General features: G+C 40.7%; 1 protein-coding gene across 6 annotated transcripts in view; it reads right to left on the bottom strand.

Annotated features, from left to right (window-relative positions):
- PROM1 (prominin 1) overlaps positions 1-16,700 on the bottom strand; it is a 342,522-nt gene that overhangs the window by 183,587 nt on the left and 142,235 nt on the right. For all 6 annotated transcript variants that reach the window (XM_029590622.1, XM_029590614.1, XM_029590641.1 and 3 more), the window contains one exon: positions 14,330-14,393. In XM_029590622.1, coding sequence (XP_029446482.1) covers positions 14,330-14,393 — 64 coding nt within the window. The remainder of the gene's footprint in view (positions 1-14,329; positions 14,394-16,700) is intronic.

Here is a 16,700-nt window from a genome sequence, read left to right as displayed (position 1 = left end):
ATCATTAGATTCCATAAACTGCACTATAGCAGCAATTCCATTAATTTACTCACCACTGAGGTCAGACTAACCAGCTTATAGTTCCCAGATTCCTCCTACTTTTGGGAAGTGGAACTACATCTGCCTGTCTCCAATCCTTTGTTACCACTCTTGATTCTGAAGAAGAAAAGGTTAGAGTGGAGCTGCCAGAACCTCCCTAAGTTACCTTAATGCCCTTGGAAGTATTCTGTCCAGTCCCATTGCATGCTTTATCTACTTTTAGTTTTGCTAGGTCCTCCTGCACTGAGTCTTCTGAAAACTGAGGTCTTTTTCACTTCCATTCTCTGTTGTGGCAGGTTTCTGTGGTCCTACTGCAAGAACTTTCTCAGTGAACATGGAACAGAAATATGTCTTAAACAATTCTGTTTTTTTTTTTACTCTTCATCTTCTTTATATTCCCCCTTCACTTCTGAGTTTTACAATCTCACTGCTGTACTTCCTACTGTCACTAAAAAAAAGTCTTGCCCCCTCTCTTTTACTATATTACATATTTTTCCTTCCATTTCTGTTGCAGTTCTGGCTGTGAGCGCCGCGACCAGACCCTTACCTCTGTGTTCCTGGATCTACTCCCGCTTCTGGAGGCCTGGTTTGCGCCCTGTTTGGCAGTGTCCCCGTGGGGGCCGCACTGCCAGGAAGCTTCCCATGGATGCCCTGCTTCTAGGCACACGTGCACGTGCCACTTGGACGCTTTTCTAGGCCGTTTCCTGCCAGTGGTGACTCCGCCCAGTTCCTGATGTCAGATGCCGCGTCCTTGATAAGCTGGCCACGGACACTCAGTCTTTGCCTTGCAACGGGTTTACCTTCCGGTTCCCTGTTGGTCATGCCCCGAAGTGAACTGCCTTGCTACTCGCTCCGTTCCTGCTTGCCTGCTACAATACCTGCTTGGTTTCTGCTTGCCTGCTACAGTTCCTGCCTGGTTCCAGTTCCCGAGTCCTGCTACAGTTTCTGCCTGGTTCCAGTACCCGAGTCTTGCTACAGTTCCTGCCTGGTTCCAGAACCCAAGCCCTGTTACAGTACTTGTCTACTGTCCTAGTCTGGTTCCAGTTCTCAGCCCTGATCAACAACTCGCCCAAGTCCCAGCGGCCGGGTCCCTACGAGCTCCTCCCGGGGGGGCTTCGGCTTCCAAGGGTGAAGCCACCTAAGTCCCAGCAGTTGGGCTCCTACGGGCTCCTCCCGGGGGAGTACCAACTTCCAGGGTGAAGAGCACCTCTACGTCCTGCCTGAACATCTGCCTCCCGGCCTGCCACATACTAGAGACATTGACCTCCTTTCCCAGTCTCCTGCAGGTCGGCCCAAGGGTCCACTAAATTGAGACTCCATAACAGATTGCACATCCATTCTCCTGAGTACTTCCCCAGCTTTTCCAGAGATTGCTGCCTATCTTTCTTTTTCTGTGATCCCTTGTAGTTTATGAATGCTAAACTATTTCGCTTACCTTTTCAGGTCATTTCTTTGAAAAGCACATTGTCTCGTTTGCCACTTCCTTTATTTACTCTCTGAGCAAAGTAATTTTTGCCCTTACAGTATCTCCTTTTAATTTTGACCCCTGGCTCTTCTAACTTCCCCTAGCTTATCCCATGCAGCTAATGACTTCCTAAGGTACTCTCCCACCTTAACAAAGTTGGACTTCATGAAAACTAGGACTCTGACCTTTGAGTGAACCATCACTCTCTATTCTCTTAAACTGAACCATACCAAGTAGTGATCATTGGATCCCAAGTAACACCTTCTCCATTTGGAAGCACCAGGTTCAGTATTGTTCCCTCCCATATTGGTTCTTTTACCAGTTGCCAGAACAATTCTTCCTGCAGTCAATCCAGGATCTCTTTGCTTCTAGATGACACCATAGCTGAGATACCCCAATCAATATTCAGTATGAGATTAATAATATTTTGTTATGGGATGTCCTTTTTCCCTTTTTTTGGAATTTAGAGTGGATTAATTAATGTTGTGCAGTGACAAAAAGTATATATAGGAGACTACATTCTGTCTATTCATGCAGATGCATGTGTGCACATACTGGAACCTGCTCAGGTATATAGCATGTGGTTATACAAGAAGAAGAAAAGAATAAAAGAATGGACAGTGTTAACAACAGCTTCCATTAATGAATTTTCTATAGAGATTTGCTAATGGGATCGTTCTTGTGTCTAAGAAGAGAGTGGAGTAGAAGGTCAAAATATAAAAACTGAAATCTATAGTGATAATTAACCAGTTTGAAATAAAAGAGGCTTCCCAAGGATATCTCTGGGCTGTATACATTGACCATGAAATACTTTCAACTAGTGGACTGTGGAATTAATGATCAGTTAATCTTCAGTCTTCAAAATTCACCATCAGCCAGTCCTATTTGGAAAATTATATTGAAATACTGGAGAATGCTATTATGGAAAAATAGAGATTTTAGCTGTCCTGTGTATCTCCTTTCCTGTTAGCTGTTCTGTGTATCTCCTTTCCTTTTAAAAACTATTTTCTAATGGTTCTAAACCACACAGCAATACAAAAGTGTTGAGTTCTACAGTCACTAGTTGCTGAAGACAACAGGGTCAATTTCCTGAGACAGCAGCTGACAGTTAAACTGTTAGGAAATGGCTGAGACAAGGAGAAACAGTTACAGCTTATACGAAAAGCTGGGAGAAATATTTTTTTTTACAGACAGTGTCAGTTTCAAAGTGCTGTAAAGCTCTTTTTTCTGACTAGAAAGTATGCTGATCTGTGATTGTCTCTCAGTTCAGACAGTGACAGGAAGATTATGAGGATACTCAGATCTGACTGAGAAATGCATAGTGCTAACTTTGTAGATAAGTTAATTTATGTATATCAGTTAGTGTTAATTGTAAAAATCCAGTTTCTTTTTCTTGTCTGTTCTTGCAGTTTTTAATATTTGTGTTCAGTATAAATCCTTGTTAATAATAAACTTTTAATTTATTAACTATGTGTTTGAATCTAGTCAGTAACCCAGATAAAATGGGTGTGTGGTCTTTCTATATGTTCTGTGTCTTGGATGCTTAGAACACTTTCCACTATTTTTCCTGGCACTGAAGTCAGGCTAACCAGTCTGTAATTTCCCAGATCGCCCCTGGAGCCCTTTTTAAATATTGGGGTTACATTAACTATCCTCCAGTCTTCAGGTAGAATGGATAATTTTAATGATAGGTTACAAATTTTTACTAATAGGTCTAAAATTTCATTTTTTAGTTCCTTTAGAACTCTGGGGTGTATACCATCCAGTCCAGGTGATTTACTAATCTTCAGTTTATCAATCAGGCCTACCACATCTTCTAGGTTCATCGTGATTTGGTTCAGTCCATCTGAATCATTACCCATGAAAACCTTCTCTGGAACGGGTATCTCCCAAACATACTCTTTAGTAAACACTGAAGCAAAAAATCATTTAATCTTTCCATGATGGCCTTATCTTCTCTAAGTGCCCCTTTAACCCCTCGATCATCTAACAGTCCAACTGACTCCCTCACAGGCTTTCTGCTTCGGATATATTTTTAAAAGTTTTTATTGTGAGTTTTTGCCTCTGCGGCCAATTTCTTTTCAAATTCTCTCTTAGCCTGTCTTATTGATGTCTTACATTTAACTTGCCAACACTTATGCATTATCCTATTTTCTTCTGTTGGATCCTTCTTCCAATTTTTGAATGAAGATCTTTTCGTTAAAATAGCTTCTTTCACCTCCCCGGCATGGTTAACCATGCCGGTAATCGTTTTGCCTTCTTTCCACCTTTTTTAATGTGTGGAATACATCTGGACTGTGCTTCTAGGATGGTATTTTTTAACAATGACCATGCGTCTTGCACACTTTTTACCTTTGTAGCTGCTTCTTTCAGTTTTTTTCTAACAATTTTTCTCATTTTATCAGTTTCCCTTTTGAAAGATTAGCACGAGAGCCATGTATTTGTTTACTGTCCCCCTTCCAGTCATTAATTCAAATTTGATCATATTATGATCACTATTGCCAAGCGGCCCCATCACCGTTACCTCTCTCACCAAATCCTGTCCTCCACTGAGAATTAGATCTAAAATTGCTCCCTCTCTTGTCGGTTTCTGGACCAATTGCTCCATAAAAATGTAATTTATTCCATCCAGGAACTTTATATCTCTAGCATGTACTGATGATACATTTACCCAGTCAATATTGGGGAAATTGAAGTCTCCCATTATTACCGCACTACCAATTTGGTTAGCTTCCCTAATTTCTCTTAGCATTTCACTATCAGTCTCACCATCTTGACCAGGTGGATGTCAGTATACTCCTATCACTATAGTCTTCCCCGACACATAAGGAATTTCTACCCATAAAGATTCAAGTGTGCATTTAGTCTCATGCAGGATGTTTATTCTGTTGGACTCTATGCCATCCCGGACATAAAGCGCCACACTGCTCTCTGTCATTGCGATATAATTTGTACCCCTGTAAAAAACTGTCCCATTGGTTGTCCTTCTTCCACCATGTCTCTGAGATGCCAATTAAGTCTATGTCATCATTCACTGCTATACATTCTAATTCTCCCATTTTACTTCTTAGACTTCTGGCATTTGCATACAAACATTTCAAAGTTTGTTTTTTGTTTGTATTTTCATTCTGCTTTTTAATTGATAGGGATAAGTTAGAATGTTTTAGCTCAGCTGAGTTTTTAGTTACAGGCACTTGGACTACTTTTCTTATTATTGGAACCTCACTGTCGGGATGCCCTAATTCTAATGCATCATTAGTGTCCTTTGAAGATACCTCTCTCCAAACCATGTGCTGCTGAGCAACTGTCGGCTTTCCCCTTTGTTCTAGTTTAAAAGCTGCTCTATCTCCTTTTTAAAAGTTAGCGCCAGCAGTCTGGTTCCACCCTGGTTAAGGTGGAGCCCATCCCTTCAGAAGAGACTCCCCCTTCCCCAATAGGTTCCCCAGTTCCTAACAAAACTGAATCCCTCTTCTTTGCACCATCGTCTCATCCACGCATTGAGACTCCGGGGCTCTGCCTGCCTCTAGTGACCTGCATGTGGAACAGGGAGCATTTCAGAGAATGCTACCCTGGAGGTTCTGGATTTAAGCTTTCTACTTAAGAGTCTAAATTTGGCTTCCAGAACCTCCCTCTCACATTTTCTTATGTCGTTGGTGCCCACGACAGCTGGCTCCTCCCCAGCACTGTCTAAAATCCTATCTAGGTGAGCGTGAGGTCTGCCACCTTCGCACCAGGTAGGCATGTTACCAGGTGATCCTCATGCCCACCAGCCACCCAGCTGTCTACATTCCTAATAATCGAATCACCAGCTATGATGGCTGACCTAACCCTTCCCTCCTGAGCAGTAGGCCTTGGGGAGATATCGTCGGTGCAAAAGGACAATGCATCACCTGGAGAGCAGGTCCTTGCTACAGGATCCTTTCCTGCTGCATCAGGTTGGTGCTTTCCAATCATGAGACCTTCTTCCTCCAAGGCAGCACCAGGGCTGCCAGTCTGAAGTTGGGAGTTGGCTACTATGTCCCTGAAGGTCTCATCTAAAGTGGCACCTGCCACTTTAAAAAAGGATGAGCTAAGGGTGGGTAGGCGAGGGGTGGGAGGTTTGGGAAATACAAACAGTCTAACTTCAGTTAGTCAGCCAGAGTGACTCACTACTCCCTTGATTAACAAATGTTGGTACCTATTCAAACCAAATCACACTACCTCAACACTTTTCCAAGGTGAGTAACTGAACTGAACGTTTCAACCTTTTTACTTAGGTATACACTGCTCCTAGCTTATTTCTAGCTTCTGGCTCCTTTTTTTTTTTTTTTTTAAAGTATACAAACACTCTAACATCTGCTTACTAGCTGCCTTACTGACTATTTAAAAATACAAACAGTCTAACTTCTGTTTATTTGCTGCCTTACTGACTATTAAAAGCACAAACACACTAAATAATATTACCAAATAGTTAACTTTGCCCCAAAACTTTTAAAAAAGACAATGTCCCAAGCAAAACCTTACTGATTCCTTTCAGCCACCAGCAAGGTGATCCTCTCCTCTCTGAGTATTTTTCTGGAAGCTATATAAAACCATGTTTGTGGAGTCACAGAGTCCCCAGAAACCTACAGTGATTAGCTTAGAGCAGGGTATTTGCCCAGAGGAAAGCTGGAACTCAAATGGCAGGTAGGTCACCAGGACAGGTGCACATGTACAGATGCAGGCAAGGCTTATGCAGAGCTTGTTGGGACTCTCAAGTGGCTGAGGACTGATACCTGGTGGACATTATATGACACTTGTTCTATCAGAATGCATTTAAGCACTGCCTCATTTTCTTTTACCTAGGGAAGGATCATAAAAAATTAATTGGCAAAGTCTATGCTAACTGTTGGACAACAGCAAAAAATGCAACAAATAGCATTAGTGCTATTTTTTCCTTGTAGATACTTTTTGGTTTGTCCTATAGTTAGAAACATTTATAAATGTCCATCTGATTACTGGGAAAGATTTTATTTTTTTTGTCAAATCTGTAGCTGTTTTTTCCAAGTTCCCACACCTGTATCGCAAATAGCAAACTGTGGGTAGCACAAAGTCCCACACCAGCCTACGGACTGTAGGGGCACCTCCTTTGAGATGAGCCTTAATGCCTTCCCTCTCTCCCACCTATGCAGTATGGCCAGGCATGGCCAGGTATATACAGGGGTTCCTTCATACCTCAACACTGTGACTTGAGCCACAAGGCCAACTCCAACAAGTATTTTATTTTTAGAGGGTTTTTTTCCAATTGTATTTCCTTTTATGGGGGTTACTGCTATGAACATGTATCCTTGCAATTTTATGTATATTATGCAAGACCTTGAGAGTGGTTCAAACAGAGATCATAAAGCATATTAGCCTGATCCAAAGCAAAGGTTCCAGTGCAGTACTGGTACAACATTTCTCTCAGATGGGACAAACAGCGGATGATATTTCTATTTTTCTTTTGCTAGTCTCTGCTCTCTTTTTACAAGTTTTGAACAGGTCATTGGATGACATTACCTGTTTCAGTTTTCAAATGTGAGGAGCTCTTTCAGGTGCACAGAAGGGCGGAAAAGTTGAGTATTTTGCATTAGGAAATGCATTGGGATTGTAAATGAGGCTACTTTGTTTTAAGAAATGTTATTGGGTCTTTGTTAGGGAGGAGATAGAGATTGACTTCTGAGACAGGCATTCTGGATTTACATTGATTATAGTGTTTTTCTGTAAACATGCACTTTCTTCAGGATAATGGAATTCTTTTGTAAAACATTTCTTTGATATCATTTCCCCAAAGTTATTCACTGTGTAGGGGTTTACTATTTATGAAAGTACTGATATGTGATTATTTCCTTAAAAGCTACATCTTTCTTCGACTGAAGAGTTTTGTATATAGCAGTTAATACTGGTAAATGGCAGTTGCTTGATTGCTAAGGTTTTCTTATTCTTGATAACATGTGACTTGCATATCAATTTAAGAATGTAGGCATGAATAAGCATTAATATATTATCATGGAATCAGGTCATATGGTTATGAAGAGAATAAGCCAAATGTATTTCAGGCCATATTCAATTCTTGTTTGCAAACAGCAATATGCTGTTATGAACTCATGTTTATTTGTAGTTCAGGTCCTGTCTTTCTCCATTTGTGATATAAAGTATTGGTTATTTTAAGCATGTGATGTTTTTATGAATGAAGGAATTTCTTCAATATGGATAAGAGCCATATGATGGATACACAACTATGAATATGATTAATAGAGGTTATAAATATTGCCATTTATGACTGTACAGTATTTATAATGAAATATGTACATCAATTTAATACTGCAGGATTAGGCCTGGATTTATCAAAATGCGATAAGTATTGCATGCGATAGCAAAAGGGGTGTGGTTTATACTATTAGACAGTTTATCACAATTTGCGCTAATTACCTATGCAAAGAGCTAAGTTAGGACAAATTGCAATAATGTTTTCAGACTTGGCAATAAGTACCAGGCCTGTTGTATTTCCTGCAAGCAACCCTGGGGGAAGAGGGAGGGAGGGGGGGAGGGAGAGAGAGAGAGAGAAGCCATAATGCCTTCTCCCTAGATAGGTATTTCTATCCCTATGGGAGGGCCACCTAGTAACTCGAGGTGAGGTTTAGGTATTAGGGATGTGAATCGTGTGATCGATCGTCTTAACGATCGATTTTGGCTGGGGGGGGGGGGGAAATCTGATCGTCTTAGTTTTTTTGGTTAAAAAATTGTTTTATCGGGGGAGGGGGGAGGGCGGGAAAACCGGCACACCAAAACAACCCTAAAACCCACCCCGACCCTTTAAAACAAATCCCCCACCCTCCCGAACCCCCCCAAAATGTTTTAAATTACCTGGGGTCCAGTGGGGGGGGGGGGGTCCCGGCGTGATCTCTCGCTCTCTGGCCACAGCTGCGTTAATAGAAATGGCGCCATGGCCCTTTGCCCTTATCATGTGACAGGGCAAAGGTAGCGCTGGCGCCATTTTGGTTCCTGGCTCTCGACGTCACGAGTGCAGGAGATCGCTCCCGGACCCCCGCTGGACCCCCAGGGACTTTTGGCCAGCTTGGGGGGGCCTCCTGACCCCCACAAGACTTGCCAAAAGTCCAGCGGGAGTCCGGGAGCGACCTCCTGCACGCGGGCCGTATTGCCAATATTCAAAATGGCGCCGGCGCTACCTTTGCCCTCACTATGTCATACGGGCCGACGTCGCCCGTATGACATCCTGAGGGCAAAGGTAGTGCCGGCGCCATTTTGAATATTGGCAATACGGCCCATGTGCAGGAGGTCGCTCCCGGACCCCCGCTGGATTTTTGGCAAGTCTTGTGAGGGTCAGGAGGCCCCCCCAAGCTGGCCAAAAGTCCCTGGGGCTCCAGCGGGGGTCCGGGAGCGATCTCCTGCACTCGTGACGTCGGGAGCCAGGAACCAAAATGGCGCCGGCACCACCTTTGCCCTGTCACATGATAAGGGCAAAGGGCCACCGGCGCCATTTCTATTAACGCAGCCGTGGCCAGATAGCGGGAGATCGCGCCGGGACCCCCCCCCCCCACTTGACCCCAGGTAATTTAAAACATTTTGGGGGGGTTCGGGAGGGTGGGGGATTTGTTTTAAAGGGTCGGGGTGGGTTTTAGGGTTGTTTTGGTGTGCCGGTTTTCCCGCCCTCACCCCTCGCCCGATTTACGATTTTTTGACAATAAATCAGGGGAATTGCTATTGTATCACGGCTCTAACGATTTTTGACGATTTAAAATATATCTGACGATTGTTTTAAATCGTCAAAAAACGATTCACATCCCTATTAGGTATTAGTGTAGGGGGTTAGGGGCCACTTTGACATTCAACATGAGACATACGAACAGAACAGTGGTCTCTTGTGAAGATTTGATGACCTTCAGAGTGAGGAAACTCACTCCAAGATGATATTTGTGCAAGGTTCTCTCCACCTAGCTTGATGTTACCCAGGTAGAGTGTCCATTAAGCTAGGTTGAGTGTGTAATGACCATTCATGCAGTTGAAGCAGGCCACTTAAGTTATCTGTAATCTGATTTTGATCTCCAGGAAGATAGAAAGCCAGAAGAAACATTCCTTGAGAAATCGCCCATTTCCACATCTTTGCATTTTCCAGGCAAAACCTGTAAAACTGTTCCCCTCTGCTTGTTGATGTAGAACATTGTTACTTGGTTGTCAGTCTGGATCAACACCACCTTCATCAGGCATGGACCGAATGAATACTATTAGAGCACTGAAAATTGTTCCTAATTCTAAATGATTTATATGAAGCATCTTCTGTTTGACTGAAAACATCTGTGGCAAGAATTTGTCTGCCTTTGCTGAGGCAGAATTGCTTTCCCCTTTAATGTGTTTATAAGTGCTGGCTTTTGAAAGATTGTTGGGAAAATCTAGGGACTGAAGAATGGTCCTTGTATGGAGGATGGAAGAATGGGCCTTTTTAAGGGTATGACTTGATATGAGCCAATCACCAGGTAGGAGAAAACAAAAAACAATGCTCACTCTTAGGTGAGCAGCAACAACTGCTAGGCACTTCGAAAAAACATTCTAAGTGCAGCTGAAAGATGGAGGGGAGAACATGATATTGGTAGTGACTTTCTACTATGATAAAACAAAGAAATCTCCTATAGGCACAGTGAATCAATTCAATATGCGTGTGTAAGAATCTTTGAGATATAATGAAGGAATGCAACTGTAGCTTGTTTTCTTTTTATCTGGGGAAGGATTGTACCCAGAGAATTCATCTAGAATTTTCTTTTATTTTTTTATGAACGTGATGAGATTCCTGAGATCCAAAATGGGTAGAAAATCACCTGCTTGTTTTTGAATCAGGAAGTATCTGGAATGGAATCCCAAGTTCCTTTCCTTTAGTGGGACCATATATTGGCTATTAGTAGATATTCCAGCTCCTGCTGAAAGAGTAGTTGCTGTTTAGTCTCCAAGGAATATTTCTCTGGAGGGTTATTTGGTGGAAAACATCTGAGATTTAATCTGTAGCCTTTTTGATAATTTTCCATTGTTATCAAGGACCATGCTAGACTGAAGCATTGCAGTTTTCTCCCTACTGGAAGATTAGTCAGATTAATAGAGAAGATTTGACTAGATGGTAGTTAAAAATTCTGATTAGATTTGGGTTGATTTTTCTGTAAATGTTTGAGCTGTGTTCTTTCCCTAGCCCTTAGTCTGGATTCATGCTACTACTGCTGCAGCAGACAATGGCATTAGTAAGGATACTAATAATATCATCTGGAATAGAAGTATTATCTTCTGTATGGCTGTTGCTGAAACCTTCTGGAAACAGAAAGTTGCTCTATAGAGACTGCTGAAAGGGTGAGCAGAATAGCACAGTGATCTTTGATGGTATCCACTGTTTCTTTTACTTTTTACCTGAAGAGATTGCCACCTGTGTATGGGACTTCTTTCAGCTTGACATGCACACCCTCCTCTAGGCCAGAAGCACACTGTCAAGCAAGTCTTATGACTCCAATAATGACTGCTGATGTTCTAGAAGAAGTGTCACAGGAATCATTGACAGATCTAATAACATGCTTGTCACATTCTTTGACTTCTTGAATTACTAGTAGAAACCATTCTATCAAGTCAACTGCAGGGGCTTTTGTGACGTTTGCAGTTTTTTAAGGGAAAAATACATATATTGAACCATATATAATTGATGAACAACTATTCTTGAATTAAGCATGCCAACTGGAAAACCTTCTTTGCTATATTATCTAGCATCCTGGCATCCTTAGTTATAAGAGCACTTGAAAGTGTATTTGAGCATTTTGATCTTTTTGTCGGCGCCATTACTACTGACTGGTGTACCTGGAGCTGGTTGCACCCTCTATTTGATGTCTAATTTTCTTATCAGAAGGGTACATAGTGGAATCTGCCACATGCTGGCTTAAAGTTCTTGTATGAACTGAACCGTTACTACTTGCTGGGTATCTAAATGTATTTAAGCAACCAAAACATATCTTCTCTAGGGTCTGCATTTTGTTGAAGATTAAAGGGTATTTCTCTTGCCTTTTTATGAAGAAAAGCAAAATAAAACATACTCCAGGTTGTGATGTGCTGCTGGGATGTTGAAGAGAAGGATCTGATGGAATACCTATTGATTGTAACAAAATACAAGAGCCTGGAGTTTCCACCAAAAATGACACTAATTCCAAGAAAAAGGAAATTCCAAAATAGGAGAAAAGCCTTCACCAAAAAATCTTAGTGAAATATTTCTATAACCAATACTGTGAGCTTGTGAAAATGTATATTTAGATCGTCTGAAGAGACGGAAATGTCCAGAAGATTGGGTAATTGCTTTTACAACAAAGATAAGTATTGTGAGCTTTTTTAGTTTTCTCAAATAATTGTGAATTGATATGCTCTCTTTTGAAGGAAACTGGTTACTATCAAATCATTTAAGATTGGCTTAAAGAATATTTGGAAGAAAGCAATTCGACATTAAGATCTAAGTGCTCCTGACGAAGCGTGCAGCGAAACATCGCTCCGTGTTGAGCCCAGATCCTAGTGTCAGAGCTCTAGGTTTTTTACATGCACATTAAAAAAATTAGACATAAAAAACTATCCTTTCTGCACATATGATGTAGAAGTCCGGGCAACTCAGATTTAAAAAGGGTATGCCGTCAAGGCTTGCTGATGCGTTTTCTAAATATACATTTTCACAAGCTCACGGTATTGGTTATAGAAATATTTCACTAAGGTTTTTTGGTGAAGGCTTTTCTCCTATTTTGGAGTTTCCTTTTTTTGGGGATACCTGTTGATTGCTCATTATCCACGGGATGGGAAAAAGAATCACAGCAGAATTCTGAACCTTCTTGAGTGGGCCCAGATAATACAATAGGAGGGTATTTTGGCATTGATCTGTCCTTGGAAGTGACCTATTCATGGGCCTGAAAATGGACTTGAATCTGGATCTTTTTATTCCTTCCCTGATAAGGGGGGCTAGTTGACTGAGTACCTAACCTGGTAGGCATCATGTCCAAAATGCATACCTTAATTCCATTCAAGGAGAAGACAGTAATTTTAGCATACTTTTCTGCACATTTTAACCACATTTTCTAAAAAAAGGAATGATGTTTCTCGCCAAGACAAGTTCAGTACTGACAGACCTCTTATTGCTCTGTTAGCCCACAGCACTAAGAGACTGCACCAAAAAGGGATTCTGCTGATTGCGTCATAATTCACACTGATTTATTTCCTGTATCTACCACTGAAGATGGTCCTTTTCATTTCACTACACTGAAGCCTTGGGATGCATGGCTCCAGTTTGTTTCTGCACCCCATGGCATGATTTACCCTCTCTTTGCTTGAGAAGGAATGGTGCTGTGCGGAGAGTGTGTTGACTCTGCCTTTTTAGCTTAGATGAATGTCCCTCAACTTTCAAAGGTATCCTCTACCTTCTGAGGCTGATGGCTGAGAAGATTCTAGGAAATCCTTCAGGGTCAGACTTTTGTATCGTCTGGCCCTCGGGGACATAGGAGCACAGGCGGCAGCATGATTAAGTATATCATGGGAAGGGCCCAAATATTTCACATAGCAATCACAACAGGCTGTGAGAGACTTCTTTATGTCACAGAGTGGTCACTTTTTGAAGACTGGCATAGTGAAAAGATGTGAGACTAAGTAGACGCAATTTTTAAAAGAAATAAAATTAGGAAAAAATAAAAATAAAGTTTAAGGAATTTCTTTTTTCAAGGAGACTTACAAAACTTAAAGAGAAATATAGGAAACATAAACTGAATGCAAAAAAACTACGAGAGGATTTGAGAATAGAGCAAAACTTGTATTCATTTACACGAGTGGAAGAAACTCAAACAGCAAGCGGCTGCGCGGTAAGGCCCATGTATGCTTAGAAGCCATGAAGGATTTTCTGAGCTTTGAGAGAGCTTTCCATTCCAGCACCATCAGGATGACATCATCCTGCCTGCCTATGGAGAACTACTTTCGATCAGGATGGCTTAATACTGCTGGATCAAAGTTGTCTCTTTCTGCTTTGTTTAAACATTATGAATCACACACTGTGATGGCTGTGTACTCAGTGATTGGTTTTCATTGTTTAAACAGTGCGGAATGAATAATTTAGCATAACGATTTATTGTCTGTTAATATGGATGGAAAGAGTATTTCTTATATGAGCACAGAAGAAAAAAAGTGATACAGATATACACAAAATAACTATTGATTGGTTATTGGGAAAGCGATCAATTGATTTATTGTTTGAAGATCAAGTGTCATGTTCAAATTAATTTCAGTTGTTGAACTCACATAAATATTTATTAATGGATCTGATAGTGAGTTCTTCCCTCCATTTTGTTTTTGCTTGTGTTTACATTAACAGTGTCAGCTACCATCCTGAGATGTTTATCCACTTGGGACTTCTACAGAAGAAAGAAAGAAGTTTACAGTTTTATGAATTCTGCCCTTGATGTAAATATTGCCATATATTGAAACTCAGTAAATATGGCTACTTGAGCTCAACAGGTTATTTTTAGGGGAATGAGAGCATTTTTCAAGTGGTTAAGAAAAATAATGCTTTTTTTTTTATCTTTACACTGATTTGGTGGTGTTTACTTTGGGATGATTAAACAAATTATAAATGTCATGTATAAGACTATTGATGATATACTCAGTTTTTCATGCTTTTAGTAGATAGAACTATAACTTTATTTATGAGATTTTGAGGGTATGAATTTTGACCTTAGTGTTTCTAGTATGTACCAAATACTGCTATGAGGGTTTAAAGAAAATCTATAACAATTATTTTATATGAAGTATCTGATGTCTACTTACTATTAAGATCTGATATTGCTCTGTTCTTAGTAGTGTTGTATTGGTTCACCAAATAGTCAATTTGCTTTAAAAAAAAAAGGGAAAAAAACACAACATACTGAAGTCTAAAATATAAAAACACATTGTGTAAACTATACATGCCATATACATGACCAATACTTCATTTCTGCATCAAGCAGAATGCAGAAACTGTATTTTAACTCTGGACTATTCTTAACATTTATAAAAAAAAATTATATTGATTTTAACATTTAAAATAAATACAAATATATTCCTGGACATTTTAAGAAAGAAAAAAAATGTAATATTGTCATAATATGTTCAGAGATCAAAGAAAGCATTGTTTCCTTATTTGCTTCATTATTAGGATATCATGAAATTATGTCCATAATTAAGGGAACCAATTAAAACCTGATGAAGGTTTTACAACTCATAAGAACATAGCTCCTTGAGTTGTAAAACCTTCATCATAGCTTCAAAAACCAGTCCCCAATTAACTCCTGCTACTGCACCAAAAAGAAGAAGTTAGCACTAGTCAATTAAATAGGGGAAGATGCAGAAGACAGATAGAAAGAAGAAAATAGAGGAATAGGTGGAAGGAGAGAAAGAGAAGAGGGAAAGTTGAAGAAATAAAGAAAACAAGAGGAAAAATAAAGAAAAGCAAAGGAAAGACAGGGAATCAATGACTATACAAAGACATAAGGAAAAGCAGAGTAAAAAAAAAAAAAAAGAAATACCAAGAACAAAAAATAAAGAAGGCAGTAACACAACAAGCAAAATATGCAACAGAATAGATATGAAAAAGTCAAAACAATTTTAAAACATATTTTATTTAAAAATAATTAAAATATGGGCCAGTCCAATAGCTTGGAGGAAATTATGTACCTGTCCATGCAGGAGACAAGGATTCAATTTCTGAGTCCACCTTCTGTTCCCCAATTGGCCAGGACTGGAGGGATGCTGCAGAGGTAGCATTCACAGCTCCTGGGATTGTGGGAATCTCAGCCTTCGTACAACACCTACTGAATAGACTCTATGGGCCTGATATTCAAAGCACATTCAGCGCTCCATAGCCAGATAAGTAGGACTTATCCAGCTATCTCTTAGCCGGCTAGATAGTGGGTGGGCAGTCGGCGGATCAGGGTGGAACTACTTAGCCGGATAATTTATCTGGCTAAGTAGCAATATTTAGCCTTAGCTGGATAAATTATGCAGGTAAGTTATATTTATCAATGAGCAGGTTTGACTTAGCTGGATATAATATATCTGGTTAAATAGCGGCTCATACACAGATATTCAGTGACAGTCATGCCGCTGAATATCCAGCCAGCTTTGAATATCTGGCCCTGGGTGTATACTAGATTGCAGAGGAAGCTACTATCTATGGATCCTATTTTGTGCCCAATAACTACACCATAGAAGGTGTAGTTATTGGGCACAAAATAGGCAGCGAAAAGGCCCTTACCTTTTCGCTGTCCACGCCATCCTCGCAGAGTCGGCCCCGGTGATGCCCCGACTCCTCCTCTTCCGGGGCCGACTCCGCCCCAATGTAGGTAGCGCAGGCGTGTGCACTACCTTTGCTAGCTATCGCATAGCCTTGGAAAATAAGGTCCATTGTGTTGTACTCCCAGTAGATGTTGGTTCCAAATGAGCTGAATGTCCAAAGGAGGAGGAAAGTGCTGGGCCGGAAACAAACACAACATTTTTTAAAAGAAGCTTTTCCAGTAAGGAATGGGGGATGATTTGAAGCAATCTCCCTATCTGGAATTTTGCATAAGTGTTACATATGGAGTGGAGGAATAGGCTATAAAGCAGGGAAGCCTGAGTTCAAGTTCCACTGTCGCTCTTTGTGACCTTGGGTAAGTCACTTTACCCTCCATTGCCTCAGGTACAAACTATGGGGGACATTTTCAAAAGCATTTATAATGCTTAAAACTGGGTTTTACACATTTAAGTGGGTTTTTGAAAATTGCCAAAATATACGCCATTGTATTATCAACAAGTTCAAATAAGAGGTGAATTTTAAAAACCTAGCATGCACATTAATTAGGGGATTTGCAAATAAGTTGGGATCCCGCACGCGAGCAGATTTTTAAAGCCACCCATATATGTATGTATCTCCTGCAGCACGCACATCGCCAAAAATTTCAAAAGGTTGGGGGGGGGGGGGAGGGGGCATGGGCATTGAGGATGTGAACAGAGATATGCACATAAATACTTATGCACCCTGATGTGTGCCGCTGTCCCGTGCCACATAACTTTACTTCGGCTATGGATGACGTGTAAGTTAAAAAATAAAAGGATCGAGCCATTTCTGAGGGGTTTAACGTTCTTGAATAACTGGGGGGAGTTCAGGCCATCAAACCAGGGA

This window comes from Rhinatrema bivittatum, chromosome 1 (assembly GCF_901001135.1).
Source record: "Rhinatrema bivittatum chromosome 1, aRhiBiv1.1, whole genome shotgun sequence".
Classification (NCBI taxonomy): Eukaryota; Metazoa; Chordata; class Amphibia; order Gymnophiona; family Rhinatrematidae; genus Rhinatrema; species Rhinatrema bivittatum.
Note: the sequence above shows the minus strand (reverse complement) of the source record. Positions and strands in the feature narration are given on the sequence as shown.